A 27,813-nucleotide genomic window follows, 5' to 3' on the forward strand; every position below is an offset into this window, starting at 1 on the left:
TGATGCGAAGATTCTCTTGGCCTTGCAGGAGTGTGACACGTTCACACGGAACTCGGGAAAAAGGGAACAGAATGAGTTACAATGGCGAACGGTGAAAGGGAAACTTAGCACCAAACAAGGACACAAGGGTCAACGTGCAGCCCCCGAAATCCAGTTCAAGCGAAGAGAAAAACGGAAATGCTCTCACCAACACGAGAAGCCCCATTCAGCGATGTGTGCCGCGGGTCATCGTTGGTCGAGGTTGCAGCAGAGCATTGGCCCCCGAATGCATGTACTGCTCGGACAAAGCAGCACAGGCAGCACCACGCCCTGCGTGGAAGGTGTGGTGATCCATCCTGGGCCGTGGCCACCAACCGCGGCCAGGTGTAGAACCGAGCCCGGTTGTCTGCAAGCCAACTCGCTCGTCTGGAACCTCTGGTACACAGAATCCGCAGGCCCATCTCCAGTCCTGGTTAGCTCACCAGCTTCAGAGTCCTCTGGTTCCGCGATCGGCCTCCACCCGAACCTTGTTCCTTGCTTGAGCACCTCCTCCTTAATTAATGTAGACAAGCTGATGTGTTTATGGCTCTGAAATACAGTACATACAAAATATAACAAGAGGGAAGATGAAGACTTGGTTGCCTGCTAGTTGAAAGACTGCGCAAAAGATGAGGGTGACAGGAAGAGCGCTAAAGCATGTCTACTTGTGCAACACTGGTCTGCACGCTGGAGTAATGCCCAAGTGACAACATGTCTGGCAGACAATAATGATGCAAACAGGCGACTCACTAAATACCCAAAGTACACTCTGAGTGTGTGATACGGAAATGTAATATTTTGCACAGCTTTATGTCGGGCTAATTGGTGTAAGCTTTTGAAGGAAAATTGCTCTTGTTACGATCACAGAGACGGGCACAAAAAAAACGTCCGCTTTCACGAGAAGATGGCGCCGTCTACTCGTGAAATTGTACGTAGTTTTCTTGTGTCCGTCTATATGATCATAAAAAGCACAACCTACATTCAAAAGAATATTTAGCATGCTCCAGGCTTCTTTTGATGCCTATATTAAAGGATTCATTTTGCATTGGGGCTTATTTCTTTACCTGCAAATATCGCGCGAACGTGACAATACAAGACAATATGCCATTCATAATGGCTTTTCCCCATAAAAAGGACGCTAAACGGTCCCAACAAGTTTGCCTATACAGGCTGACCAGTGTTAAAAATGACGCTGCACCAAAGGGTTCAAAACGCTTTACACCCCCCATGTACTGTTTTTTTTTTTGTAGTTCGGTTTGTTATTTCACGAAACGTCAAAGAAGAAAACTACAGAATGAAAAGGGAACACTTGACACACTTTTGAATAGCCTGCCATTGCAAACTAGCGCCGTGTATTACAGAATTGTACCGCTCCGCCCAACAATCAAATGGTTTTCTGCGACTGACGGTGCAAAAAGCAGCCGTTAGACAGCGAACACAACAGTAGAGCTAGAGACAAGCTTGACGTGGGCTAATGGACGAGGGCAAAAGGAGGGTGTGCTGAAGAATACGGACGGCATGAACAAGTTAGAACAGGCGCCTCGTAGGCGCTGTAAAATACCCCTCCTCCCCCCACACACACCCCGAGACTTAATTCCCTGCGAGGCCGCATGTCCGCCTTTCACCTCCAATTTCCACGTATATGAATTCTGTGCCCCTGTGAACTCTACGTGAACTCAAAGACGGGCTTCGTCATTAGCTCGTGAAGCTTGGCAACGTCAGGCGTTGTGGAACTGCCGTACTCGCTCGCTGGCGCGCGGCCCGAACTCTCTCTCCGTGTCCTGCATTTGCATACTATTTTCTCCCCCTTGCACATTGCAAATTCTCATCTGTTTAACTACATTTCCTGCGTCCTCACCTCTTGCCAACTTTTTTTTCCCGACAACGCCGCCAGCACAAGGTCAACGCGTACGCTGTAGGGGCGCGTTGGCGAGAGGTAGTACGGCCACAGAACAGGGAGTACGGCAGTTTCACGACGCATATCGCGGCCCGCAGACCGCGAGCAGCCGCGAGGAAGGGCGGTCGCGGCGGCGGCAGCCGGTCTCGCAAGCGCGATAGCTTAGAACAGTCTCAAATAGGGAGGAGGGGGCGAAGGAGAGATTTCACAATGCTTACGAGGCGCAAGGCAGCAAGCAAACAAGCACAGCATATGCAACTTTTTCGGCATGTGTCCGGAAAGCTAACCGAGACAACTATTTCACTTGGTATTATTAGCAGGGACAGTACTCACGTGAAAAAACACGATGACACAGCCTTTGTTCCGGCTTCGCATTCAACCGTAGCACGCCGTCGACTTGCCGAACTGAAGAACTCTAGTAGACGATTTCAGGCGGTGCGCAATGAATTCCGCACAGCAAATTTCATACCGGTGTCACGCCGTTTCCATCCCGCAGCGGTTTTGATACGCGAATTCCACAAAAATGCGCGCCTTCGCGCCACTCACTGGCTTACTCTACTTGGCTCGAAGTGGATTCTATTGATTCGCGTTGTCTAAAATATTTGCATTTGTATTCTTGTTATTGAGTTTTAAAGCAAACGCTAGACAAAAGAAATCTGGTTCTGGCAGGAACTTTTTATATATGTACGTTTTACGTAATGTACAGAAGTTTTTATAAAACGAACGCAAATCAGTCACGTGACTACTTGGCGGCTTTTTTAAACGCACTAAAAGAGGCGACGCTCGCACACAGGTTCAAATATATAATTGTGAGCAACATGCATGAATCATTTAAATAAAAAAATTGTCGCAATATGAAGTAGTTTTTATTGAATAAAAGCAACTACAAGTAAGGATTTGAATGACTAACACTTGAATTCTGCTTTTTGGTCGGGCAGCTTGGTGTAAGTTTACACGACATCTGAACCCAGAGCTCTGTACGCGCGCAAGTGCGATGCCTTACATCGATATGTACTTAATGTACAAAATTATCAGTGGCACATGAAGCAGCGAACATACTGCTTAATTGGTAAAACGCGAATGAGAATAACATCTGCAGTAAAGTAGGCTTTGTTGCACGACAACGAAGCTTTGCAAGAAAGCAGGCACGCAACATCGTGCATAGAGAGGCTGAATTGTAGAGCGGCAGAATTGTGGCGCAAAAGCTAGTTACGTACACGCCACACGTCCTGATATTCTCATGCCTATTTTGTAGGGTTCCTGAGAAGGCCATTTAGTTGCGTAGCAATATATATTACGAAGCATAGTTTTATTCATGTTCTTATTCGCAGAGCGTTATCCGGTGCACAGTTGGCAATGTTTTTAACGTAAAAAATAGACAACACATTTAAATCATATACAGAAGCAATGTCAATCATACTTTCTGTTTATTTCATCAACATTGAACAGCATTGCAGTAAAGACTTTAATTCGTATATATTAAGTATATTGTGTTATTGTTACATGTGGTTTCTATGCAATGTTAAAATATTTGCTAGTCTTTGCGCACTTTGCGCATTTCCATTCGTCCATAGTTACCGACAATTGTAAGAACAAAATAATTTGGCTACCACAGGTATGGTATGTATTGTAGATGATTGCTTTCTGATACGACATATTCAAAAATATTGTTAAAGTGAACCTTTCTATGCCCACTCATGGCGCTTTTACGGCTGTACGCACTGCAGGAAAGCCAGCTTTATCAAATGGGAGGGCTTACGGTGGTGATGATGATGATAAACTCAGCGCAGGAAAGCCAACTTTAAACGATGGGAGGGCAAATTTTGGTGTCGTTGATAAAACACGAAGTAGGAAAGCCAACTTTACAAATTTCGAGGGCACATATTGAAAAAGAATAATAAGAAGACGAAGAGGAGCAGGATGAAAAAGGCGAAGCTTTCTCCGATACAAATGAAAAGTCCACACTCCTATCCGCCAAAGTCCAAATCAATGACAACACTGAGCTAACCGAAGCAGCATATTCAGATGACCCAATTACACTCTAAAAATCATAATCACCCCATTAGCTTAGCTCAGCAATTTGCATTGTGGACTTTGGGTTTGTATCGTAGAAAGCTTGGCGTTTCAACCTTGTGTGTTCCATAAACAGCGTTAGATTTTTTATGCTTTACAGTCCTAGAAAATCAAATTTTGTACCGTTTGCGCAGAAGCGGACAAAGTCACGGGACACACACCTGTGTGCCCTTACTTTTCATGATTTTGTATCTGCGCCACTAAATCTTGCAATACGGTAGCAACAAACCTAAGTATCACTGTGGAAATTCAATCAGTCAATAAATATATGCTAAAAATGCTGTTGACCCGTGACTCCCATTGCAAAGTGCAAGAGTCCCGTGACCCCTCCCTGTTTTAAAGAGGGTCGTGGAGCGTGAAAGCGAGTCTTAGTAGAGTCTAAGGGAGTCATTGCAGTGACGACTCCCTTTGGAATCTCTTTTTTTTAGAGTGTATCAAAGAAACGAATCTGAAACACACCTTAGTGAGGTTTAAAAATTTCGCCTGTATTTTTGGCACCGACATTTTGCTGATTTCTCTTGTATTGTGCTAAATGGTTTGTCATACTGGGCATGATAATTACATTGGATTTCTTGGCGAGCACAGTTATTAACTCTTTTTCATCGATTTATGGGGTTCACGCGGTTACAGACAGGGCACGTAAGAAGCGACTGTCTCCTTCGACTTTCAAGCTGGAAGGAAACTCGCATGTTTTTCTAAATGACATTTGTGCCCAGTACTGAAGAAACTGCTCGGCGAAGTCATTGCTCGAAAACACTATTGTATATTTAGTTCACGGGCGTGTACGTTTGAAATTATTTCCATTTGTATAACAATTCGTGGCGGGGCCCACTATAACGGCGCTGTAGGCCTAAAACAATATGTTTATTTGCCAAATTAGGGCCTACAATGCGCTTTTAAATGCCAGAAAATGCTGCCTCTCCGCAACAACTGTTGGTGCAGCTACCCCAGCCGCCTGGACTTACATCACCCCTTTCGCAAACAGCCTATTTAGAGTCGCTGTAGACGTAAATGGCTGTCTAAGAGAACAGGCTTAATGCGAGCTGCCTAAAATAGTGAGCGGCGGTAACCTTCCTGTGCACTGTGTAAAGTTCAGCTGTCGCTCGCTCGCCTTTGACAAATTTATCATTTTTACCCGACACCGCGGGCAACACACGCGAGAAGTATTTCAAGCGTTAGCCAAACACCAAAAGAAAAAAGGTGATGAGTATCTCAATTGATAATCGCTACTTCTCGTGTTTTTTTTTTCGTGTGGTATCTAGTACACGCGTGAAAAACCTTTTATTCTACATGAAAGGTTAGTTGGCAGTCAGTGCTGCGTGTGTCTAGCCTTTCTTGAGCCTGTCTTTGAAATTATTTTTCCCGTTGCAGTAATAAGTACCTTCTGGCCCCCTTTACCGCCCTTTTAGAAAACGTGTAAAAGCTGTGCTGAGACCGCGTTTTGCGTTTCTCATCTTCTCCACCTGGTGTCACATTTACCGCCTGCGGTGTTAACGGAATTACGCGGGCCACGTTTCCCCTACATGACCCTCTCGCTATTATGGCAGGAAACCGCACAGTAGGTCATATCGCAGTGTAGAATTCCTTATACCTTAAACTTCTCTGACTTCACCATGAAGGAAATGGACGTGAAAACTTCTGTTTTAACGCTAGAAAGCAAACTCTGATGTTGGGTGTCGGAATACTGAGTATAAGGTGTCCTACATCTGTGTCCTTAGTTTTCTTAGTTCCCCCGCTACTACTGTAAACAGTTTTCATAAAGCGCTATGGGAACTCGCTGAAATTCGAAGGCTTATTTTCAGCCCAATGTATCTGTACTCGCATTTAGCTTTGCCGACTAATATTTTTATTCAGTTTATATTTTGCCAAGGCTGCACTCCATAGCTGCTTTCGGTGCCACAAGAACGTCCTCTCATTGTGAATGCCGCACTGAATGCGTCATCGGTCAAGAAAACTTTAAACTCCGTCTTCCACATACGTTAGCAAAGATATTGTCACGAAGCCAAAGATGACGTACTTGTCTTGAAGGAAGAGAAAGTTGTTTGGAGCGAACTTCGCCTCCCCGAACAACTCCAAAAATACACACGCAACGAAGCAGCGGTTAACAAAGGGACGTGCGTAGGCGAGTGTCGCGGAATCGAATACCGCGGCGTCTGCTCTGCAGGCATTTATATTTTGCGCGGGTGTCTCTCGAACCGCCGAATTACATCCAGAACGCGGTAGATCAAATACGATTTTAAATGCAGAGCATTTCTTAGCCTCACCTCTTCCTGAGTCGGACGGCGTCCCCAGCTCCGCGCCCGCATCAGGTGCGCCTCTCCTCCTTCCCTCCTCTCTCTCAACAGCAGCTGGCGCGCGTGTGCGTCGTAGTCAGCCCGTTCGCTCCGTCGCGGTCTCGGCGTAACACGTGCTTGATGCCAGCGCGGTGGGGCGTGGAAGGGCGCGCGCTGCTTGCGCATGCGCGCCCTCCCTCTACTGCGCGTGCTGCTAATATAAAGCTGCTAGCGGTCGCTCGTGCTTGTCACTGCGTTTCTCCTTCCTTGGTTGACGCTCGCTCCACCCTAACGCGACTTTACTCTCCTCTCTCTACCCCAAACCAACACCAACGCAACTACGACCCAACTACCCACCCTAACGCGACTTTACGCGGCGTTAAGGACCCCCAATGCTGTGCATTTACTCGCGTTCCCCTCGCGGGAAGGCGCGGGAATTTTTTCCTTGCTGGTGACGTTAATTCAAAACACTCTCCCTATCAAACCAGGGGCGCTATTCCAGAAGCCCCGACGGTCCCGAGTTTCCAGCTGCTCGAGTTAACAAAGTAGTGATAGTGCAGCATCCGATAAACCTCAAGCTACACCAGCGCAGTCGCGCGGAGCATGCTTGGCATTATCAGCGCGCCCAGGTCAGGCCACTTACGTTGAAAAAGCAAGGCCTTTACGAACAGCCGCGGGCAGTGCCGTCTAGAATCGAGTGGCAATATGCACTGCGTTATATAAAGTAGATAATCCCGCTATTCCTTTTAAAACTCCGGCCTGGCCGCAGCCTTCTTTTAAAGCTCCTCCCTGTAAAGCGGCGCCGGGCGGGTGCGATTTTCTCGATGTTCTGTTCTTCCAATGAAATGTGTTGGCTACGTGGTTTCAGGGTGGCTCCAGTGCAGCTCAGCGCAAGCGCAAACTAAGTAAGCGAAGCAGTTCACTGTAGCGAAAGGAGCGTGCCCTTCACCTGACTGTCACAAGTGACCGGCTTTGTTTAAGTCCAGAAGGCGGGCGTAGTATCAGACATCGCCCCTTTTCAGCAGGTCATGAGTGTGTTTCAACCTTCTTACGAGTGCGTTTTAGTTGTTAAAGGTTTGTCATTTGTCGTCCATTGTGTTTTTACTGTTTATGAACATGGCTTCCGTGGGAAAATCTCGTCTTGGCCGCTCGTATTGTCCGGACCAGAGTGAGCATTTCGTTCGGACCGAACCGCCCCCTACACCCTCTTCCTCTGACTGTGGAAGCATTAGACTGATGGTGGCCCTGGGACATCATTCTTCATTGTGTTCTCCTGCGCTTTGCTACTGATGCGTCAAATGCAAGTGACTTCGTGGCTGCAAAGCTACTCCACCGCCGATGTGGACGCCATGGCAGCCATAGATGGGTGGGGCTTCGGTCACTACACCGCACCCACGAATGGGCTGGGTGTGTGTGATTGACACGGGAACTCGGAGGAAACTCGGGAGAGATATCGCACGGCCGAGTTGAACTCGGGATGCTCGTTTTGGCGGCTGCTGCGGCGTGGTTCGCTGTTCACGGTCGCCGTAGAGGCCATGTATCTATCCCGACAGAGTTTTTCTTTAGCTGAGGAAGAATTTCAAGCCCTTTTTCGTCTCTCCAAAGTACTGTGCGCGTGCTGTGCAGCCATGTGATTCCCGACCGTGTTTGCGACGACTTTGACGTGGCTTTCGCTACATTGCTGCCGAGGATTAAGTGTTGCGATCGCTGCGGTTTTACGCGACGGACATCTTCCAGGGAACCGTTGGTAGCGAAAGCAAAAGCGACCGCCCTCAGTCGACAGTCAGCTAGGGTGTGCGCAATAGGATTACGGCAGATACGTTTTTCGCTTTTTTTTAGGTGGTTAGCTGGACATGGCTTCCGCCGGCTCTACCATACGTTTATCTGTCTGCAGCCAGAGCGTACGCTTCAGTCGCGACCGTTCGAATGAAAGAAGGATTTCACCGAGTGGCCGTGCTTCAGTTATCGTCTGCCAGCAGAAATTTTCAATGTGACGTTGCATGACCGTGCATTTCATTTATCATCAGTGAGGCAGGGGATTTCGTTTGAAGCGATTCGTGTACCACCATTCTTGCGAAAACTTTACTCTCAGCATAGTATATAATCAACAGCGTGTGTCTATTATCGGAGGCAATCTTTACGCATTTCAACGGATGTTTTCCAGCGTATGTATCTTCTCAGAGGAAGCGGATCATATAAAGCTTGTGCAGGGAAGAGTTGAGAGAAAAAGAAACAGCGTGACGCCAGACGGAGGGTAAAAGTATGGAGTCCATAAAAATACCAACGACTGTGGAGAGCTTCGTCGAACAAGAGCTGTAAAGAGCGAAGTGAAATAAAGGAAACAAATTTAAAAAGCTGTGGTTGTTGCTACTTCTTTCTTCTCGTCTTCCTGTCTTAATAAATGTTTTTCAATCAATTTATCTTCGTAGCACATTCCCAATCAGTTAATTTGACCGCATTTGAGAGATGTGAGGAGCGAATGAGCTCGGGTTTGAAAATTCACAATATTGTGAATTGGAAAAATAGAATTTTCAAAACAGAATGAGCTCGGTTTTGAAAATTCGCAAAACTGTGAATTGGAAAAATAAAAGTTTTAGAACAATGCTGACACGTGAACTTGATGGCACATGGGAAGGATAGGTGCACTCCAGCCACGCAGAACCCCGATTGTAGGGAGGCCGTGCTGTGTGCCAGTCTTCCTGCTGCGAGTTCACTACGAAATGAAAGAGAAGACACTGACGCAAACCTGGTATAGCAGAAAAGAAGCCGGTCGAAGTAATTCCAAAATTCATGCCGAAAGACAAAGAAAAAAAAGCGAGGAAAAATACGCAAGTGCAGTATATCAGTGTAGAATTATCGCAAGTGCAATCATCAGTTGTTAAAAAGTGTCGCAAGAACAATATATCAGTTGTTATTAAGAATCGCCAAGCTTTCGCCTTCAAACCACGCAAGAAGACTTACGTGCCCGTAGGGAATTTCGTATCTGAAAGCGGAGGGAGTGTTGATAACACCGAGCCGCAATTACGTTGAATGTGGCACGTTTCCATTACCCGCTTTGTTTTTTCGCCAGTTGGCCTTAGTCACGTGATTGCAATGCCACCGACGACAGAAATTGGCAGAAACTGCTTCTTAGGACGGCGAATTTCAAACAAATAGCTCATAAGAACACCTAAAATAAAAAAATGAAATTCGGAGTTAAATAAAATGACGGCGCAATAAAGTAATGTAGTTCGATTTGCTTGCCCCCGGTAGCCACCAGTGCAGCAGTGGAGCGAGAGACAGCAATGAAAAAAATTGCACCATGTTCCCATAAGGGAAACATGAGTAGGATGCGAAGCAGCGTGGGGGTTCACTCAATTTCCCATTTGTGTGTGCCGTTGGTTCGGGGCTGTTGGTTCCATCCGAACTAATCCTACAGCACCAGAGCAGAACCGGCGCCGGCGGTGCCTCGGAGCAGGCTGAACGCCGCGTAGCCCGCCCACCTGCTTTTATACAGCTGGGGAGAGGAGAATGGAGGAGAGGCGCGCTTGGGCAGTGTTATGCAGCTGCAGGAGAGGAGAATGGAGGAGAGACGCGCATGCGCAGTGGAGTGCGGACGGCGCACGCGGGACATAGCCTCGACCATGAGATGCTTCGCATCTAAAACGCGCAACGCCTTAGTCGCGCCTCCTTGGAACGCGCTGCTCTGGAACGGCTACGTCACCCCAATAATCGGCAAATGGCATGAGTTGCAGTTTTAATATGCTTGAACTCCGCGTCGAAATATTATCATTATGTTACGTGGGCGTCGGTAGAGCTCGTGTTTCCCGAGTTTCTCTCAATATCGGGGGTTCTTGATTAGCTCCCCAGATAACTAGTGCTACATAAAAAATAAACAATGGAACACGCGCTTCCTTCAGGGCCCAAGGATAACAAAAATAACACAACCCGACGCAGCCGGTCGGTAGAACCTAAACATAACTAAACAAACCCAATGCATGATTCGTGGCAATATACAACAACAACTTCTGAATGCAAGTCCGGTCACTTTATTTACAAATACAAAAAAAGAACATGTACATTTGAGCACCACAACGCACACGTAATGGGATTCGGCAGCATTTAACCCGGCTCCACACAAGCCAGAGATGAATATTGCGAGAGTTGAAACAACAATTAGAGGAAACGCTGTAGAAGTAACAGTTGGGTAGCTCAAGAGATTTTTAGTATTGTTTGTTCAATTCGGGACGGCGCAGCAAACCGTTGTGCTATCAATGATTTCCATGGGTTACGAAACCATTCTAATCGGGATCATTGTTCACCTTATAGACGTCCGGACGAGGACGATACAGTAAGCTAGAACGCCTTTCCAAATGTTTCCCAGACCTATAACTCTCGACACTTTACGAACACATTGTGTGGGCACTTGGCAGTTTTCCAAATTGGTTTTGAGCACGTCACTTCTGTACGTGGTGCTAATGCAAATAAAGTTTGAAAGTGCTGTGTGTCACCTGCCCATTCTTAGACCACTCCCTCAAAGGTCTCCGCACCAATTGACACAATGTGTTCCATCGGAATTGATGAGCCCTATGGATGTTCCTTGGAACCGCCTATACACCATAAGTGCTGCCTGTGGGGGCGTCACTAAATGCCATCCAGCGCCTCGTTGCGAAAGCACCGGAGGTCGCTCCCGTTAGCTTCCCACTGTCACCACTGCTTTTTGCGGAATGTGCGCGGGTACAAGTACGTCTGCGTGGGTTGGAAATTAATATTTAAGAGGAGCAGTCACTGTGTTCGTAAAGTAAGTGCATTTGGAGAGCGTACTTTTATGGAGGCGACCTCAGTCTGCTACATTTGGTATGTATAAGCGCCCGTGCGTATCAGAGACCGGCATTGTTAAGCAGGCGTGCCATAGAGGTCATTCAAAATCCGTAGCCAACATATTAGAGAGTTTTAGCAGTCCGTTTGTTCTGTCGTGTACGTATTTACCGTCATTACCGGGACCCGACTGCCCATGCGCGCGCGGAATGGCGAGGAAAGCGCACACCACCGTGGCGAATGCACGGACCTGGCGAGGGGCGGCCCACGGAACTAATCCCGCTTCCACGACGAATGCACAAGTGTTCATTGTTGGGCTATACACGGGGAGGTAAATCCTTTTTGTGTGCTAATAAGAGGAACAGCATGCACGTTGCGCTAGCTAAATATTGATAACTATGCGTGGGAGAAGCCGGCCTGGCACAAACTTCAAAATATTTTGAGGTGCGAGTAGGGTTGATAAGATAAAAGTCTACTATGGGATCAAAACTAGGCAAAAAATGTAATGCTCACTTGGATTGTTGAAGAAAAGAGTCTGTAGACGCCACAAAAAAAAACTAAAACCTATATACACATCATACTGAACTGTTTTATACTCCTAACACGACGTCCGAACGTTCCTCGCCTTCATTCTCTTCTTTTCCATTACTGCTTTACTTTGAGCACCACAAAATGCAACATATTCGGTCCCCACACAAAAATGAAGCCTACTAATGTTTTTTAAATACGAAACTAAACGCGTGTTCAGAGCTTTGTTGATATCTCTAGAGTATAGACTCTACAGGTTCGTCCTGACCTCAAATAAATCCGTTCCTGCCGAATCGACTCAGTCAGTCACGTCCCGACGGCAACATGCGCCCCTCTTTTGAGCACACGCGAAGACTATCGCTGTGGTCGACCTATCCAGGATCAAATAGCCATCGCTTCTTCTATGCTTTAAAACTGTGGTGGGAATTCGTCAAAATTGTTCAAAGTGACCTGGAAAGATTTCGGTGTCGCAATGCGCATCCTTTTTAATCTTTGTAATTTGGTATTTGTACTGTCCATGTGGAATGCGTTCCTGCCTTTTCAAGAACTCCCGCTGTGACCTGTCTTCATCACCCTCTGCCATCCGATATGGGCAATCACAATGTTTTATATCTATGGACTGTGTATGGCCAACTGCTTCAAGTATTTCCTTCCCATCGCCCAGTCCTTCCTCTGTCCGTTCTGCCTTTAGTTCTTCAAGAAGCTTCCTAGACTGAAAAACCTTTACTGCGTCTGTCGATGTAGTGTGTCTTTCAACGCGCGATTAGCTGCGGCACTCACCTCACCGTACACGAAGTCACTGTCTGGACCAACGGAGGGCAACCGTGAAAGGTAAGATAGCATACTCGTCTCGCTCGCGCCTCCCCATTCCGTCGGTCGGCTGTGGGCAGCACCACCGTACCACTGCCGATCGTAGACGTCCGCCGACCACGTCGTTGCTATCATTCAAGAGACTGATGGTCCCATGACCTCGAAGCTTTACCCCGATATCATTTACGTTGCAGACACCGATGGCGCCGCTTTCACTTTCGTTGGCACCCATCCGACCCCTTGGTGGCTCCGACGCCTTCCCTTCTGGGTTTTCAGGCACCATAAGATATTGAACAAAGGAGTCTGAACCCGCCATAAAGAACTAAAATGTGTATGTACATAATACTGAAATGCTTAAAACGCCTAACCTAGCATCCGGAAGTTTGTCCTCTCCCTTGTCTTCCTTTCGATCACGGCGTTACTTTTCCCGCCAAAATTGCACCATGGCTCTTCCCTAAGTTAGCGGCCGCAAACATTTGTCGTCAGCTGCTTGGCATCTTGTGAACAGCGCGGCGAAGGGCTTAGCCAGAAATCCTGTTCCGCGAATGAACGCTTCTCGAAAATATCACTATATTAAGAAAAACGAGCCCTACAAACCAGGACAGAAAAAACGAAGAACGACGAGACAGAAGCACATCTGTCTCGTCGTTCCTCGTTTTTTTGTTTCCTGGTTTGTAGCGCTCGTTTTCCTTTAAGCAATGCACCAACTAGCTCAACAGCATATGTTCCTGAAGTATCACTATATTATTCCGCGCGCTTCTAGAAACTAGCGCAAGCCAAAATTAATATTTTGTTGTGAGATGCCACCTCCTTCCAACGACTTTTTTTGTCGTTTATAACCCCCCTCCCTTGTACTTTATTACAGGGCGCCCTCCGAATGATGGGCGCTTCGGTGAAGCCAAAAAAGGAACAGATAGTGAACGCACAGCCCGAGTCTGTGTAATATTAAAACGGTGATTCTTTGATGCCGTTCCGCAATTGGGGCAAAACGATAATTGTGCGTTCCCTCCAAAATAGCAGAGCATTTCTCATCTAGTTGGGTCTAATGGTCACCTGGGTCGAGTTAATTAAGGGGAACTTAGTTATCATTCCGAAGCGGCAATGGTTTTTTTTTTATTCACATACCATTTATTGTTTCTTTCCGAATTGTAGATACGTTATGATTCTGTGGTTTCATTGGCTAGCCACACCTCTGAAATGGGCTAGTATTGCCCGTGCAACAGCAAATTAGCCTCCCGGACACAGGTGTTTCCCTTTCCACGCGCAGTCTCTCGCGCTTTCTCAGAACCCTCCGCAGAATTTCCACCGTTCCTCTACGGGAGCGCGCTCACCGTTTGGCGCTTACGTTTTTATGCACCTCACTATTAACGTATTCCCAGCGCATTGTATAAAACGTACGGATATATTTTTTTCGCCGTAAAGGAAATAATATTTTCTAGATGCTTTAATAAACATACATTTTTTTTCCTTTCATGAAGCCATTAGGTGTGTGCCTTCGCAGCAGTGCTACGAAAATATCGGAAGCCCTGCCACTTGTTTCCCAACCTAGATCAAGTGCCTGCTATTGAAACTCGGCTTCAATATCTGTCCCTGGCAAATGACCTGGAGGAGCTGCGGAAGGCGGCTGCTGTTATTCCACGGAAGTTTTTTAGACCAAAAAGACTGCAAACTCGTCAATAATTGCGTTAGCACGCGGTGGCCCTAAATAGGGCGGAACGGAGCAAAAAAGCTTCAACTTTTTATGTGGAGGAAATGGTTTACCGACATGGCATTCAGTTGTGGTAAAACCGCCTAGTAGTTTTAGAAGCGTGACGCACAACCAGAGTTCGAGAGTACAGGTGCGCCCGGAGCGTCATGTACTGCTGGCTGTGGAACCGTCTGCCGGATGCCAACAACTACGTTTTGTGGAGCTGGTTTGTTGGAGTGAGAGTTGCTTCTTTCAAGTTTCCAGCAACTGCACTGGCTTGACATCATTGTGTACTATATAATTCAGCACATTTACGGGACCCTCGTTACCACGGTGTTAATTCAACTCAATCAAAGTATTGTAAGTAGCATATTTTGCTATTCTTATTTGCTGGTGCTACCCTTTTCGATAGTGGCGGCATTAAGTAGGGTAACAAAATTGTACAAGTGGTCATAGTCCAACATAAATTCTCAGCCCACTGCCTGTGACTGCCGCAATCTCAGTTCAAAATTACAAACCTAAACATTTCTGTAGTTTGTCGTATTTTCGCGTGTCGTCGTTTTGTCATATTCTTGTGTCGTTATTCAGATGTTTGGTCGTGTGTCGTATTCCTGCCGTGATTTTGATGTGCGGTCATGCCGAATTCCTGTATTATCGTGACCCTGATGTCCCATCAGGAGTTGCACATGGTTTGTGTGTTGCTGCCCATTGCAAAGACTAGCGTTAATAGCAGTTCCGTGGTTGCTAAAGGAATATTTTTCGTTGAGAAAATTGATTTCGTCGTTACAACAGAAATGTGTGTGGTAACAAATAACGGCTTTGCTGTAACAACAGGACTTGTGTTGTCGCAACAAAGTTTTTGTCCAGTGTCAGGAATTCCTGTTAGGTGTTTGCGGTATTCCTGTTGTGAATTTTGACTACGATTGCCGAGAAGAGATGAGTCGGGATCTCATGAAACATGGCTCCGCACGAGAAGTATCGCCTTTGGGGGTTGCCCATGTCGAGCGGCAGACGACTGTGCTTGCTGGCGCGCCGCTATATAGCCTCCTCCCTCTGAGGAGTCCGTGGAGGCAGGCAGGGCAAAATGTAGTTATGCTGAGTTTCTAGGGTGACGCGTGGTGATGCTGGGGCTGGAATAATTGATGGGGGTGTGAATGGCAGGTACGGTTGCTTCGATTAAAGTGGGCTTGAGGCGATCAATGCAAACGAAATATTCATGGCTGGTAATTCAAACAGTGAGCGTCTTGTCGGAGCTTAAAATAGCTCGAGTCTCACGAATCTGCGACGGGTAAAATGAAGTAGAGGCGACGAGCTCCTCTACGTTTTGCATGCGCTCTCGTAAAGATGTCACGTCTTCGGGTAGCAACAACAACAAGGTAGCAGCAAGTGTTACCGCGGGGACCTCAGATGATCTTGTGGACTCCACCGTGTACTTAGGCGGATGCAGTGTGGTGACTTCCAATATCTTTCGCGTACGCGGCCAACGCGAAGAAGGGTAGGCCAGATGCCATTGCGAGAATCATCTGGACAGATGTGAGAAGCCGTTGCAGAAAAAGTTGTTTTAGTTTGGTGCAATTTGTCCAAGAAGCTGTGTCACCGAGTAGGCTTCGGAGTTGTCAAAGAAGTTTCAGCAGTCGATGGTCACCAATCCTTTCATCGAAAAGTGCCTCTTGAAGCGCCGGCATTCCTTGACGCTCGCAGGGCTCAACATTGCGGCCTGCAGCCTTACCCTAGGCATAGCAGTCCCACATCAACGTCCACTGCATGTCGAAGGAATCTCCAATTACAGGAAATGTCCTCTAAATGATAACACAATTATATGTTTGTCTGAAGGTGGCTAGGTTTGTCCTGAAAAGCTTTCATCTTGTGTTTTAAAGGTACATGTTTTGCCTTAGTGGTAACCAGTTGTAATTATTTAACTGAACTATGCTGCAGCAGCATTTTGACTAGAAGAAGTTTGATATTGTTTCTATAGATACAAATACTACGAACAGCTTTTAGGATGAAATCAATGCAGCAATCCCCGTGAAAACTACCCTTAAAACAAACAGATACTACTACGAGGTTCTCATTAAGCCTTTCAAACCTAGAAAAGGAAAGATATATCAAGTATGTACCGAATCATGTTACCGTTTGATCTCTTTCTTGAAATGATCCACTAAAATCGCCTTGCTTTTAATCCAAAGCAATCCCTATCAATCGGCAAGATAGTGCTTTTTGCAGTAATTTAGAATTATTTCGTTTGTAGCTTTATAGCTATAGGTATATACTTTACAGCTAAAGTTCTACATTCGCACAGCTTTAAACGTCATTTGTAATATCTCAAGTGACCTAGAGCCGCTAATGCACAAGCTGAGGCATTTTTTCTATCGCTTTCCTAGAGCGTAGCATCGCTGCTGCTGTACCACGGTAGTAGGCGAGCTTACTGAAAACAATGCCCACGCATGCGCTTTATTGATAAGCGCAGTTTGTCCCGCAAGATGTCGCTTCCTCATTGCAAGCGAGAGTTTAAGCGCTGTTTCGCTGGAGCTTGCTTCCTGTGTCCTAGCGAGAACCAGCTGGTGAACAATGGGCTGTTCATATATTCCCTTCAGCGCAAGCGATTGGACCAATCCAATTCTGTCGTAGCTATAGATGCACGCCAGGCTACGAGGCTAACATTTAAAAAAAACACTGTAGGCATACTCTGATTGTGCTCTCGATAACTACGTTTAGAGGTGTTAACTCGAGCCGTTCCTCTCACCTCCATCTGCTCCCTACAAAATCAACAATCTAATCCTGCGTTTATCCGGGAGTGCGCAATTACCCCCACTTTTTATGCCATATCCAGCAACTTTGATTGATAGGAAAACGCTGTTATTTGACCCTCACAAACCAGCACTGTACTTAGTTCACAGAAGATATTCTTGATGTATTTGGTCGTTTTAGAAACGATCCGAGTGTGACGCATGTAGTGCAAAAGTCGCGGTTTTGATTGGCCGAATGTCGACTATTTGCGTGACAGTGTTAACCGGTTGAATCCGTTTTTTTTTGCATTTCTTGGAGTTCGTAGTGCAGCCCAAATTTTCTGGTATACAATTTGTTTACAAAAAATCTTGCGTCACACTTTATTATAGAATAACATCTACACAGGACTACGCTGAAATCTTTAATGCATTAGTTGGTTCCCAACAAAGAGAGGTTATATGCATCCCGATCCGAAAATATGTTGGATTGGCTCTGCAATAAAAGCTTGCTATGCACAACTATAACCTACTGGCAACTTTTGTGCGTAGGCTCTACGGGAGCAAGCATTCCTTTGAAGATATTTAGCAGGGTAGCATTGATGGTGAGAGAAAACGTACCGGTGTACTGTCTCCTTACAAGAGGTCGCTAACAGTGCCGAAAGTCAGGCAACTAAATCCATAAGCATGCACGGGGGACGCACACACATACATGGATACTGAGGTGAATATAGAAAACAAAAGAAAGAGGCATGTCATTGGTCATCTTAATGACAGAGCTCTTGTGCGCACCCTTTGAAAAGAAAAAAAATAGGGTGTTTCCTCTAGGTCATTCGCCACTGTTTTGGTAAGAAGTTATTCTGCCATCTCTTTCATCCCCACGTTAGCAAAGGTGGAGATGCCGCACTTTGATATAATAAAGGGTATTTTGGTCGCTTCTTCTTCTGCCCCTTAGAGTTAATCAGACGAATGCCATCACACGGTCGGACATGCAGAAGTAGACAAGATGAAAGTAAAATGCTTTCTGCAGATACACATGTTGGAACTATTTCCTTCTTACCAGACGTACGCTGTAAAATTGTCTTGGTCAAAATACCTTGAAGTTGTGGCGCGAGTAATACTGATATGAATGTTAAGCGTATGGGGAACCCTTAATCATGTGATAATATCTTCTGCCTTATTCCCCAAACACAATCTACGGAAGAGTACGAGGTGGTGGTTAAGGCTCTGGGGGAGCAAGCGTTCCTTCGAACAAAATTAGCATGGTAGCCTTGATAGTGACAGAAAATGTACATTATGCCGTACATGAATACATACAGAGTTTATTTTCACTGGAGCTACACTTATTAACGACTGGTCACACGGTTACTGGCCATTTACAACAGCAGAAGTTTGATTTCATTGTTAGGCCCTCATGTATGAAGTTAAACTGACCGGTGATGAATGACTTGCAAAGAATCGTATTCGGCTAGAGTGAGGTCAGAACGTTGTATGTGACGCAAAAATTGCACTAAAGCACACGAGCTCGGGGTCACGCGATTTAGCGCCGTTGTCTTTGGGTTAACGGCGACTCACAATACGGGACACGTGACCTTTACCCCGAGCCTGCAGAAATCACAAGGCCCAATTTTCAGCACCATGACAAGTTCTAGAGACCTCAGCATGGTTTAGACGTAGAAAGTTTCAGAATTATCAGTGAACAAGCGAGGTACTTCATGCCCCAAGTCAGATTTTCAACCGTGACGCCGTTTTTACCATCAAGCGTATCGAAGTGAGAGTTAGTGCACAGTCTGCATTTTCACGTTGGTTGCCCCAGCTGCCTCCAGATAACTTTACAATTTATACTTCTCTTGTTTGTTTCTTTCGCACATTTAATAAACCGCGAAACTTATACCGTGCTCTCAACAATAGCGCAAGATATACAGGTGCGCAGAAAGCGAGCGTTACAAGTGCTTCTTCCCTATGCTTATGTTTTAATGGCATGAGCTACGTAAGCGTAAGGCTAAAAAATTAAAACACAAAGACAAGCCTTGATACGCTTACCTCTGCTCATACTCCGACATTTTCTTGATAAGGCTATATCGAAGTATTCGACAGAGGGTTCGGTCGAGGAAAGAAAATACTGAATAACAGGAAGTGCGAATTCACGCACAAAACATTACTTGCACAGTACGTCCTGGACATAAAAAAATATCGTATCCCAGAGAGATTTTAACGGCGTGGTAACGCGTGCGCCCGTTGTCCTTCTGGAGGAGAATTCCACAATTGTTTGTTGGGATGTCTGCTTGTAATGTGTAAAAAGACGGGCTGTGTCCTTTCTAAAAAGAATTAGCCACATGCGCTACAGCCGCTCCCAATACCAGAGCAGGATATTCCTGTTACGACGACCTAATTCCGGTGAGTATTCAAACAATGCCCGATATGCAACACGTTAGCCTTGCCGCAAAACACCTGGAACTGGTAGAGTGCACTTATCCTAAACGGCGCTAGCTCGAATGCATATATTCTGTGGAAACCTACACATTCTACATTTTGCTTCGTGATACGGCGGTAATCATTTTCTCCACCTTTTCCCCAGCACAAATGGAAATGCTGTGGTCAGCGGGTGCTCTTCTTGCGTGCCTGATGTGCGCAATTTTATGCATTCTTGTCGCAACAATTCGGAGGCAGTGTAATTTCCCTCAAGGATCCAGATGCCCTCCTCAGCCACCACAGCCTTCGTTTCGTGGTCACCTCCAAGTCAACGAGCCGGACTTCCACCGAGTCAAAGCCATAAAATGGGCCAGAACATACGGCCCCGTTTACAGGTATTTCAAGGCTCAGGCTAGGAACCCTCACCTTGAAGACAGCTTTTTTTTTCAAAAGTTTAAAATGGCTTTATTGAAGGTGACCACGTAAAAGAACCTCTTGAAGCCATTTTAACTTGCATTTATGAAAAATGTAGGGGACAAGTTTACAACAAGTGTTCAATGTTCATTCAATGTTTTTAATGCGCAAGCACTTTGTGCACTCACCATGAACGCGTCTCAGTGTCAGTTACCCTTGCGATGCCGCGCTTGGTGTCGCACAAGAACTCTCAACTAGTAAAAATAAAGATAGTATATGCAAGCCAGTCAGTTTTTGGTAAGAGGTAACATGCGACATTGTTACTCAAAACTGTGTCTTTTAGTTCAGGGACACCTTACACACTGCGGTACGGGTTGGCTCTCGCAAGCGGTGCGAAATTCGCTCGCGGCTTCGCATTTTGCAACCGTATAAACAGGGTCGATTCAGCCACAGAAAAAGGGCGCTCGCTGAAGCTTCCGGGCTATGTTGGGTTCCCCATACTATAAACGTGGATTGTCAGCGGCGTTACAGATTAACGTGACAAACTAAGAGAAGCGTAGGTGCTCACTTTGCTGTAACGTTCGTTCAAAGACGATTGCCGTTTGCCGCCCCTGCGGTGTAAATGTTTCTCATTTAAACCACCCAACCTTCACGATATAGGCCTGCGGCTCTACCTGAAGGGGCGCCTCTTAAATCCCCTAGGAGAGCTTTTCGAAAGCAGGCGCGGGACGCTCCGGCCCTGTATACTTACTGTAGCTTCTAGTTCTGCATTTGAGACTGAGGTTTATCGTTTGTATGCGTTCGAAAAGGTATTAATCTAGAAAAGTGGCTGAATTAACAAAGGTGGTGTATTTACGAGACTAAACATTTCTGACGCGATTTTAGTGTTGCACATTCGGTACGCATAAGCGCCAAGTATGTGTCACAGAATGTCGTTGCGAAACTGAAATATGCATCGAGCGTATTATAATTCCACTACCCTGAAATTTACTGTGTCTCCGTTAGTAGCGTTTCCTCAGACTGTCATGCTAATTTTCTACACTACGATGTAGCTCCGCTACTAGTGCTCCGCTAATCTAGCGAAGCACTCACACGTGACAGCGCGACAGTTACGTTTGCCAATATTATACCTCAGATACTGATCAGTGCCGTTTACAAGGCAGTGTGACAAATTTCCCGAAACTTCTACGACAAAATTATTGCGGATAATCTAAAATTACACTCGGGACACAAAAATGTAATTCTGGGTCGTCTTGTCCGGACGTGAGCTTCCACAAACTTCATCTGCTACATAAAACTTCCGCAAACAGCGTAGAGACGGGCTTTTAGACTAAGCCACTTCCGCAACAATATGCTTCTTGAAAACATGATCATGTTTCAAATGGGAGCCTCCATCGTCTAGCACAAACTCATATCAGAGGGCTTTACCAGGTACCCAACTTTTCTAACGACACCTATTATTTCTTTTGAACTCCCAACCCTATATAGATCAAAACATGCGTCATCCGAGCGATGCGCTCTTTGTTGAAGTCGAACAACAAACTGAAAGTGAACACGCAACTTCTGTGGGTAACTACTAATACGTTCAATCCTTGATTTCGTTTCACATTCGTACAGAACCATTGTTTGGCGTCCCCCACATCCCCCCATTACTTACAAAATAGCCGTGCATTTCGCAACTAGTTGATTTGGGAGTCCTACCTGACTTACGTTTAGGGAAACGTCGTTACCATTTCCGAAGCTGCACTGAATTCGCTCATTCCTGTACGAAATATTCTGCTGATTCACGACTTGCGGACTGTTTATTTTTTTGTGAAACTGTTTACTTTCCTTCGTTTTTGCTATAAGGTGTGAGTTGGTAGAAATTTACCGACGGCGCAGAGCCTCGGAATACACCTATTATTTTCGCTCGGCTAATATTCCCCAAAAAGGCTCCAGTTCCTGGTAGGTATTGAGCAAAAACCTTTTCGAAACATTTTTTTCAGTCGTCTATGTTCGAAGCGAAGTCGCATCCGTTGCCCGCGCAGAAAACGAAACCAACACCTTATGTGTAAACGAAGTGACGATGGAATTCTTTTGTGCCTGAAGTGTTCGGAGGTGAGACTAGTAATATGCTTCTGCCATCACCGAACTCCGTAAGAGCGGCCCAGAAGCGCGCAGATCCGCGTCCCCGAATAGCTCATGTTTGTGTTCGAGCACTTTGACAAGGCTCACCTGCGTTTTAAATCGCCCTAAACATCCTATTTACTTTCAGGCGTTCTTATAACAAGTTCTTTGGACCGCAGAAACGCAAAAAGAGTGAAAGATAACCAAAACACTTTATGAGCAGCTATCAGAACTGCAGCGCTCATCCCGTAAACGCGGCTGAAAAGTGGTGGGAGGGGCGCACCGATGGCGAAGCTCGAGTCGCGCAGCTCTCCTGTTTCACTCGTCTGACAATAAAAGCCGAGTAGGTTTCCATAGGTAAAATACATTGTCCCGCGTACCACTGCTCACGCGACGTTTAATCAAATCTTTTGGTTCTTTTGGATTTCCAATGCTGCCCTAGGTGTGCTCTGAAGTGGAAAATATGGTTTCCATCACATAGTTTTGCGTGCTGCATCAACTCAAGTGCGCATTTCTTTTCAATTAACAAAGTAATGTTTAGTTTAAGTTACATATTGATAATTTGTCTCCAATATGCGTAATGGTGTCTTATTGCCAAAAGATGGTGATAAATCTCTACTATTATACGAACATGAAGTGGTCTGGAAAGGTTTTGCCCGGTGGATTTGATGGAGGGTGAGACAAGCCACACTTTCGGGGTTTATGTAGCCAAGAAAGCACTTTGGCTGTTCTTGGTCCCTTAAAATCAGGAGTATAGCTTACATGAGCATTACAGCTTGTGGCATAATAAGCGGCCGTTCTCGTCAATTGGAGCTCAAGCAAGCTTTGGCGCTTTTATTTTGCACACGATTAGAAACTCTTAGCTCGCGGGCGTTAACCTATAAATGGGCATTCTTACATGTACTTCCGCCCTTCTTCCGCAGGCTGAAAGTCAACTTCATAGATGTGGTAGTTCTGAACGACATGACAAGCATACAAAACTTTTCAAATAAAAACGAACTCCTTTATCGGTCCCGGTACTACATCATGTGGCGAGAATGCTACAAAGGTAAGTTTTGGGGACTGATCCTCGAACAACATTCTTCCGCGGCGCTGACTTAATCGTATACAACAGAGCTTTTATGAGCTGTGTTCTAAAAACATCTGAGGGGGTCGATGCGGGGAGTAGAGAGAAGCCGCATTGGCAACACTGATCTGTTGGTGAAGCGATTTTACCTGTGAATTTCCTGGAGTTCTCAATGTAGTCTAGGTGGCTCCAACAAAATCATAATTAAATTGGTGACTACGACAACTTTATTATCGCGCTGCGTTTTCTTGTACTATTTGGTATTGAAGTTGTTTGTTACATTGCCGCGTGCAGATGAAGTAGAGTAGAAAATAGGACGCTGCCTCTGCTTGCATTCCAAGTATCCCGAAACAGAGCTTACCACACTTAGCCGCTAAGACGAAGGTTATAATGCGGCAAGTTTTATTTACTTTTCACGAGTTCTTAGTTTTAAGTGAAGCTATGAATAAGAAATTGAATTGGATGTCAATTCGCTAGCTCCTGCTAGAGAGAAACGAAGAGGTCCATGAAGTTCCGTTATAATAAAGCCCTTGTCCTGGTTTCATTCAGCAATATAACTACAAGGTAATCTGGAGGGTTAATTCAAAACATCGTGTTTGCTTCGTCCACTTTCTGGATTTCGCTCAGCATACCTCGTAATACTTCACAGAGTGGAACTTTTGTATTATTATATTTTAGCACGTGTCATTTTTGGGGATACGCAATCGGGAGAGGAAAACACGAGATGGAAACCGAATGCAAACGAACGATATATTTGGGGTGCAATTAGCAATTTTTATTCTAGAGTATTTTTCACTGCACATGAACAGCTCGATTGGTGACAATTACCCATACCTTATTTAAAAAGTGGCCACGTTCCAGCTCACTGTACTTTAAATGTCGTCCCAAACCGGTATGCTTCTCCAGCATCTCCCACATGAATCGCTGTCATTTTTCCCACCCACTTTTATCTCCCCCTAACGCATGCTCGTCGAACACAAAACACGGTGCAGGATTTCTCATGTCAATGAAGCCTTCCCCCGTTCTACTGCTCCCACGTACACTACTTGAATATTTCGTCGTTACTGTTCTTGGAATTTCGTCAAACGGTCACGGCTCCCGTGCGGGGGGGGGGGGGGGGGGGGGAGGGGGTCCTTTTGTATTTTTTGAGTGAAAATATTGTCTTAATGCGTCTTTTGGTTTGTTACCGGAAACAGTGATTTTGAAATAATGAACATGGCAAATAGAATTTCTGTATTATGATTCGCTCAAGTATAACTAATATTCGCTTTTCCTGAACAATTTTTACTAGCATAGAATGTGATTTCATATTAAGCAGTTTAACAATGTTTTGCCTTTAAAAACTTTTCGGTCAAGAATTCAGTTCGGTTATGCCTGAGTGGCAGAATTCGCCTGCAGGTACAAAGACAAGCGGTCCAAACTTGCCCAGTTTTAGTAACCCAAAAAAGGCTACTGTCTTTAAATCTGTGAATGCTGGTGATGAATTAAAACAAAATTGTTCAGTATACCAACAAAATATTTCATGTCCTTCATAGTAATGAGTGGGATGCAAGATTTCAACGGTGTTTCATCCAGGACTCGCCTCAATGCCGTCAAAAAGTGTGATTTTTTAAAAATGTAGCCAATGTTTCCAAATGTTTTACGACGTCTTATGTCGAAACGTGCCACACGGTATTACCAGAGACTTTATTTGTACATTGAAGTACTTTATGAACCCCCCTGTGTCTTTTCTTCCAGCGTCAGCAGGGGCATTGTAACCGTTTGCTCATGTTTTATTACATAAGGGGATAGGTGTTCACTGAATACCGCTCGATTATCCGATATTTCTACATCTAAAGATTTTACAAAAGCAGGGAGGTTAGTAACTAATCTCATATATATAGCTAATCAGCATGAGAAATGAGGGGTGAACGTGGTAGGTCATTCAAGCAGATAAAGAATTTGTAAAGACAGAAAGAAAGTGGAGAATACCCACCGGGTGGGATCCAAACCTATGAACTCCAGAAAACGCGTCTGGTGCGATGAGCAATAGACTACCGGCGGAGCTATTTTCCCTCCACTTTCTCGGGTTTTTATTTTAAGCTATTTTCTTTTCTGGGGCTCAGGTGTGGTGTCAACGCCACTTGGACTACTCGGGGGGAAGAGGATTTCTTTTTAACCCAGGGGCCATGACTCGTGTGTCTACAACATGCAGAGAGTGGTCGACCAGCGTTGAACCCTCTTAAGCTCCCTATGGCACCAAGGCTGCCAGAACAGAGGCCCTGGCTTTGCATGTAGCGAACGAGAATGGGAAAAGAGGGGTTCGTTGAATTAGGACATAAATAGTGTTGGCAGCAAAAAAAACCTCAGAAAGAAAGGGGAGAATGTTGTAGGTTATTGAAACCGCTGAAGAATTTGGAAAGAGATAGAAAGTGGAGAAAAAATGCCCGCCCGGTTGGATCCGAGCCCACGACCTCCAGAATAACGGTCTGGTGCGATATCCACTACGCTACCAGCGGGGCTACTTTAGTTTCCACTTTCTGGGGTATTTATGTTCACGTGTTTTTGTTTCCTGCGCTTGGGGGTGGTAGCCAGCGCCACTGTAGGACTACTCGGGGTGAAGGGGACCTTCTTTTTAACCCCCGGGCCGTGACTCGAGCGTCTACGACATGTCAAGTGTGGTCGACCAGCGTTGAACCCTCTTAGGCTCCCTATATTACCAAGACTGCCAGAACCGAGGCCCTCGCTATGCATGTAGCGAATGAGAATAGGAAATGAGGGGCTCGTTTAAAATAATACAGAAAATAAGAGTTGGCAGTCAAGAAAACCTCGGAAAGCAATGAGGAGGATGTGGTAGGCCATTGAAACAGATAAAGAATTTGGAAAGAAAGAAAGAAAGTGGAGAAAAAATGCCCGCCAAGTGGGATCGAAAACCCACGACCTCCAGAATACCGGTTCCACTTTCTTTCTTACTTTCCAAATTCTCTATCGATTTCAATGGCCTACCACATCCTCCCCTTGGCTTTGCTAGGTTTTCTTGACTCTCTCTCTCTCTCTTTTTTACATATATATATATATATGTATATATAAATATATATATATATATATATATATATATATATATATATATATATATATATATATATATATATATATATATATATATATATATATATATATATATATATATATATATATATATATATATATATATATATATATATATATATATATATATATATATATATATATATATATGTATCGGGGCACTCACGAACTGGGCAGAGAACCCCGTTTAAAGAACTGCTTCTCTACTGTATCATCTGCTTCCAGAAAGAGGCTACTGCGCATTCTTCTTTCGTAAAAATGGAATAGCGAGGCGTGACTTTGAGCAATCTAAGGCACGATCGAGTGAACGTGAACGATAAACTGGAAAGCACGGAGGGGTTTTATGAGGCACTACTGCGCACTGCTTGTGTACGGACTATAAAGAGGAATAGAACGCTCAAATAATAAACCCCTTGTCTCTGTTGATTGATTGATTGATTGATTGATTGATTGATTGATTGATTGATTGATTGATTGATTGATTGATTGATTGATTGATTGATTGATTGATTGATTGATTGTAGGGTTTAACATGCCGACGCGAGGCAGGTGATGAGGCCGCCGTAGTAAAGGGCTCCGGATTAATTTTGATCGTCTGAGGATCTTTAACGTGCGTCGAAATCTCGTACGCAAGGGCGTTTTTATTTTTCTCTTCCATCAGAAAAGCGGCCGCCGCGGCCGGGAATCGAACCCGCTTCCTCGTGCTCAGCAGCGCCACTGAGCCACCGCGGCGAGTCCGGGTCTCTGTGGTTCAGTAAAAAGAGTTTATAAAGACGATGTTTCTGATGCGCATACGCCTCGAGCGCGGCCTGTAGGGGTGCCACTGAAATCCCCCTAGAGGCCCGTTTCGAAAGCAGGCGCGGGAGTCTCCGTCCCGCTCCCCACTGTCGCCGCTGCTTTTGCGGCATGTTCACGACTGAGATTTAGCGTTTGCGGGCGTTGGAAATCCATGGTTATGCGGAGCAGTCACTCTGTTCGCAAATGGGGTGTGTTTACGCGAGTGTACATGTTTCTGACGCGATCTTAGTGTGGTATATTCGGTCTGGTGTTTATCACAGGCCAGCGTCGCGGAAGCGGCGTATGCATGACCCTGATTGTAGTTACACTACCCTTAATTTACTAGCAATGTCTCCGTGACCTCCGGTTCCTCAGATGTTCATGCTACGGGTATACACTACGATGTAAATCAGTTTCGTGCACTTGCATATTCAGCGGAACACTCATACCTGACAGCACGCCAGTTAGTTTTGCCAATAATATACGTCAGATATTGATCACCACCATTTACAAGCCAGTGTGTGTTAATTTCGGCAATATTCAACGTAAGTACGATGGATAATGCAGAAATATACTCGGGGATCAGCACACGACAAAGAGTCGTCTTGTCGTGAGGTGAGCGCCGGCAAACATTCATCCGCTACATATATCCTCTGCATGCAAGCAGCGCGCAGATGGGCTTAGAATATAATCGGCATCCGCGACTAAACTCTTCTTCGAAATATCGTCACATGTCACAGGGAGCCTGAACAATAAAGCACAAACTGAATCAGAGGGCCTTATTTAATACCACACTCTTCTAACGGCACCTTTCATCACTTGTGAACTGCCTACCCTGTATACTTCCAGAAATGCGTCCTCCGAACGATCAGCTGTTCGTTGAAGTCGAAAAACAAAACGACAGTGAACGCGAGATTTGTGTGTATGATTACTAAAACGTTCATTGCTTGATTCCGCTCTGTATTTGTACACAGCGTCCCCCTCCTCTGCCCCCCACCTATGTCTCGCGAAATAGCAGTGCATTTCGCATATAGTACGTTGGTCTGGTGAACCCTACCTGGCTTAAGTTTCGACGAACGTCTTGAGCATGTCACAAGCTGCAATGTATTTCTTTTCATTTCCGTTAGAGCTTTTATGTTTCTTCC

General features: G+C 45.4%; 2 protein-coding genes across 2 annotated transcripts in view; one reads left to right on the forward strand and one right to left on the reverse strand.

Moving 5' to 3' along the window:
* Positions 1–65: 65 nt before the first annotated feature.
* On the reverse strand, positions 66–2,425 carry LOC144165735 (uncharacterized). The gene is made up of 3 exons (XM_077695528.1): positions 2,249–2,425; positions 462–567; positions 66–385 (listed from the first exon to the last, which is right to left on the reverse strand). Exons 1-3 carry the CDS (start codon positions 2,288–2,290, stop codon positions 156–158), a joined length of 378 nt encoding a protein of 125 aa, XP_077551654.1. The 5' UTR covers positions 2,291–2,425; the 3' UTR covers positions 66–155.
* Positions 2,426–14,277: 11,852 nt separating this feature from the next.
* Positions 14,278–27,813, forward strand: part of LOC144165781 (cytochrome P450 2C38-like) — a 50,333-nt gene continuing 36,797 nt past the window's right edge. Inside the window, exons 1-3 of the mRNA XM_077695552.1 lie at positions 14,278–14,443; positions 19,385–19,613; positions 22,662–22,786. Of these exons, the coding sequence (XP_077551678.1) occupies positions 19,390–19,613; positions 22,662–22,786 (349 nt within the window). The 5' untranslated portion in view covers positions 14,278–14,443; positions 19,385–19,389. The remainder of the gene's footprint in view (positions 14,444–19,384; positions 19,614–22,661; positions 22,787–27,813) is intronic.

This window comes from Haemaphysalis longicornis, unplaced genomic scaffold (assembly GCF_048455015.1).
Source record: "Haemaphysalis longicornis isolate Haplotype H1 unplaced genomic scaffold, Haemaphysalis longicornis Haplotype H1 scaffold_15, whole genome shotgun sequence".
NCBI classification, from domain to species: Eukaryota; Metazoa; Arthropoda; class Arachnida; order Ixodida; family Ixodidae; genus Haemaphysalis; species Haemaphysalis longicornis.

Excerpts from the sequence above, each read along its gene's own strand:
- LOC144165735 (XM_077695528.1), bottom strand. The coding sequence starts at position 2,290 with ATGCGAAGCCGGAACAAAGGCTGTGTCATCGTGTTTTTTCAC. Across the intron at positions 568-2,248 it reads GTGTCATCGTGTTTTTTCAC|AGCCATAAACACATCAGCTT; the intron begins GTGAGTACTGTC and ends ACTGTATTTCAG. Across the intron at positions 386-461 it reads ACCAGAGGACTCTGAAGCTG|ACAACCGGGCTCGGTTCTAC; the intron begins GTGAGCTAACCA and ends GTTGGCTTGCAG.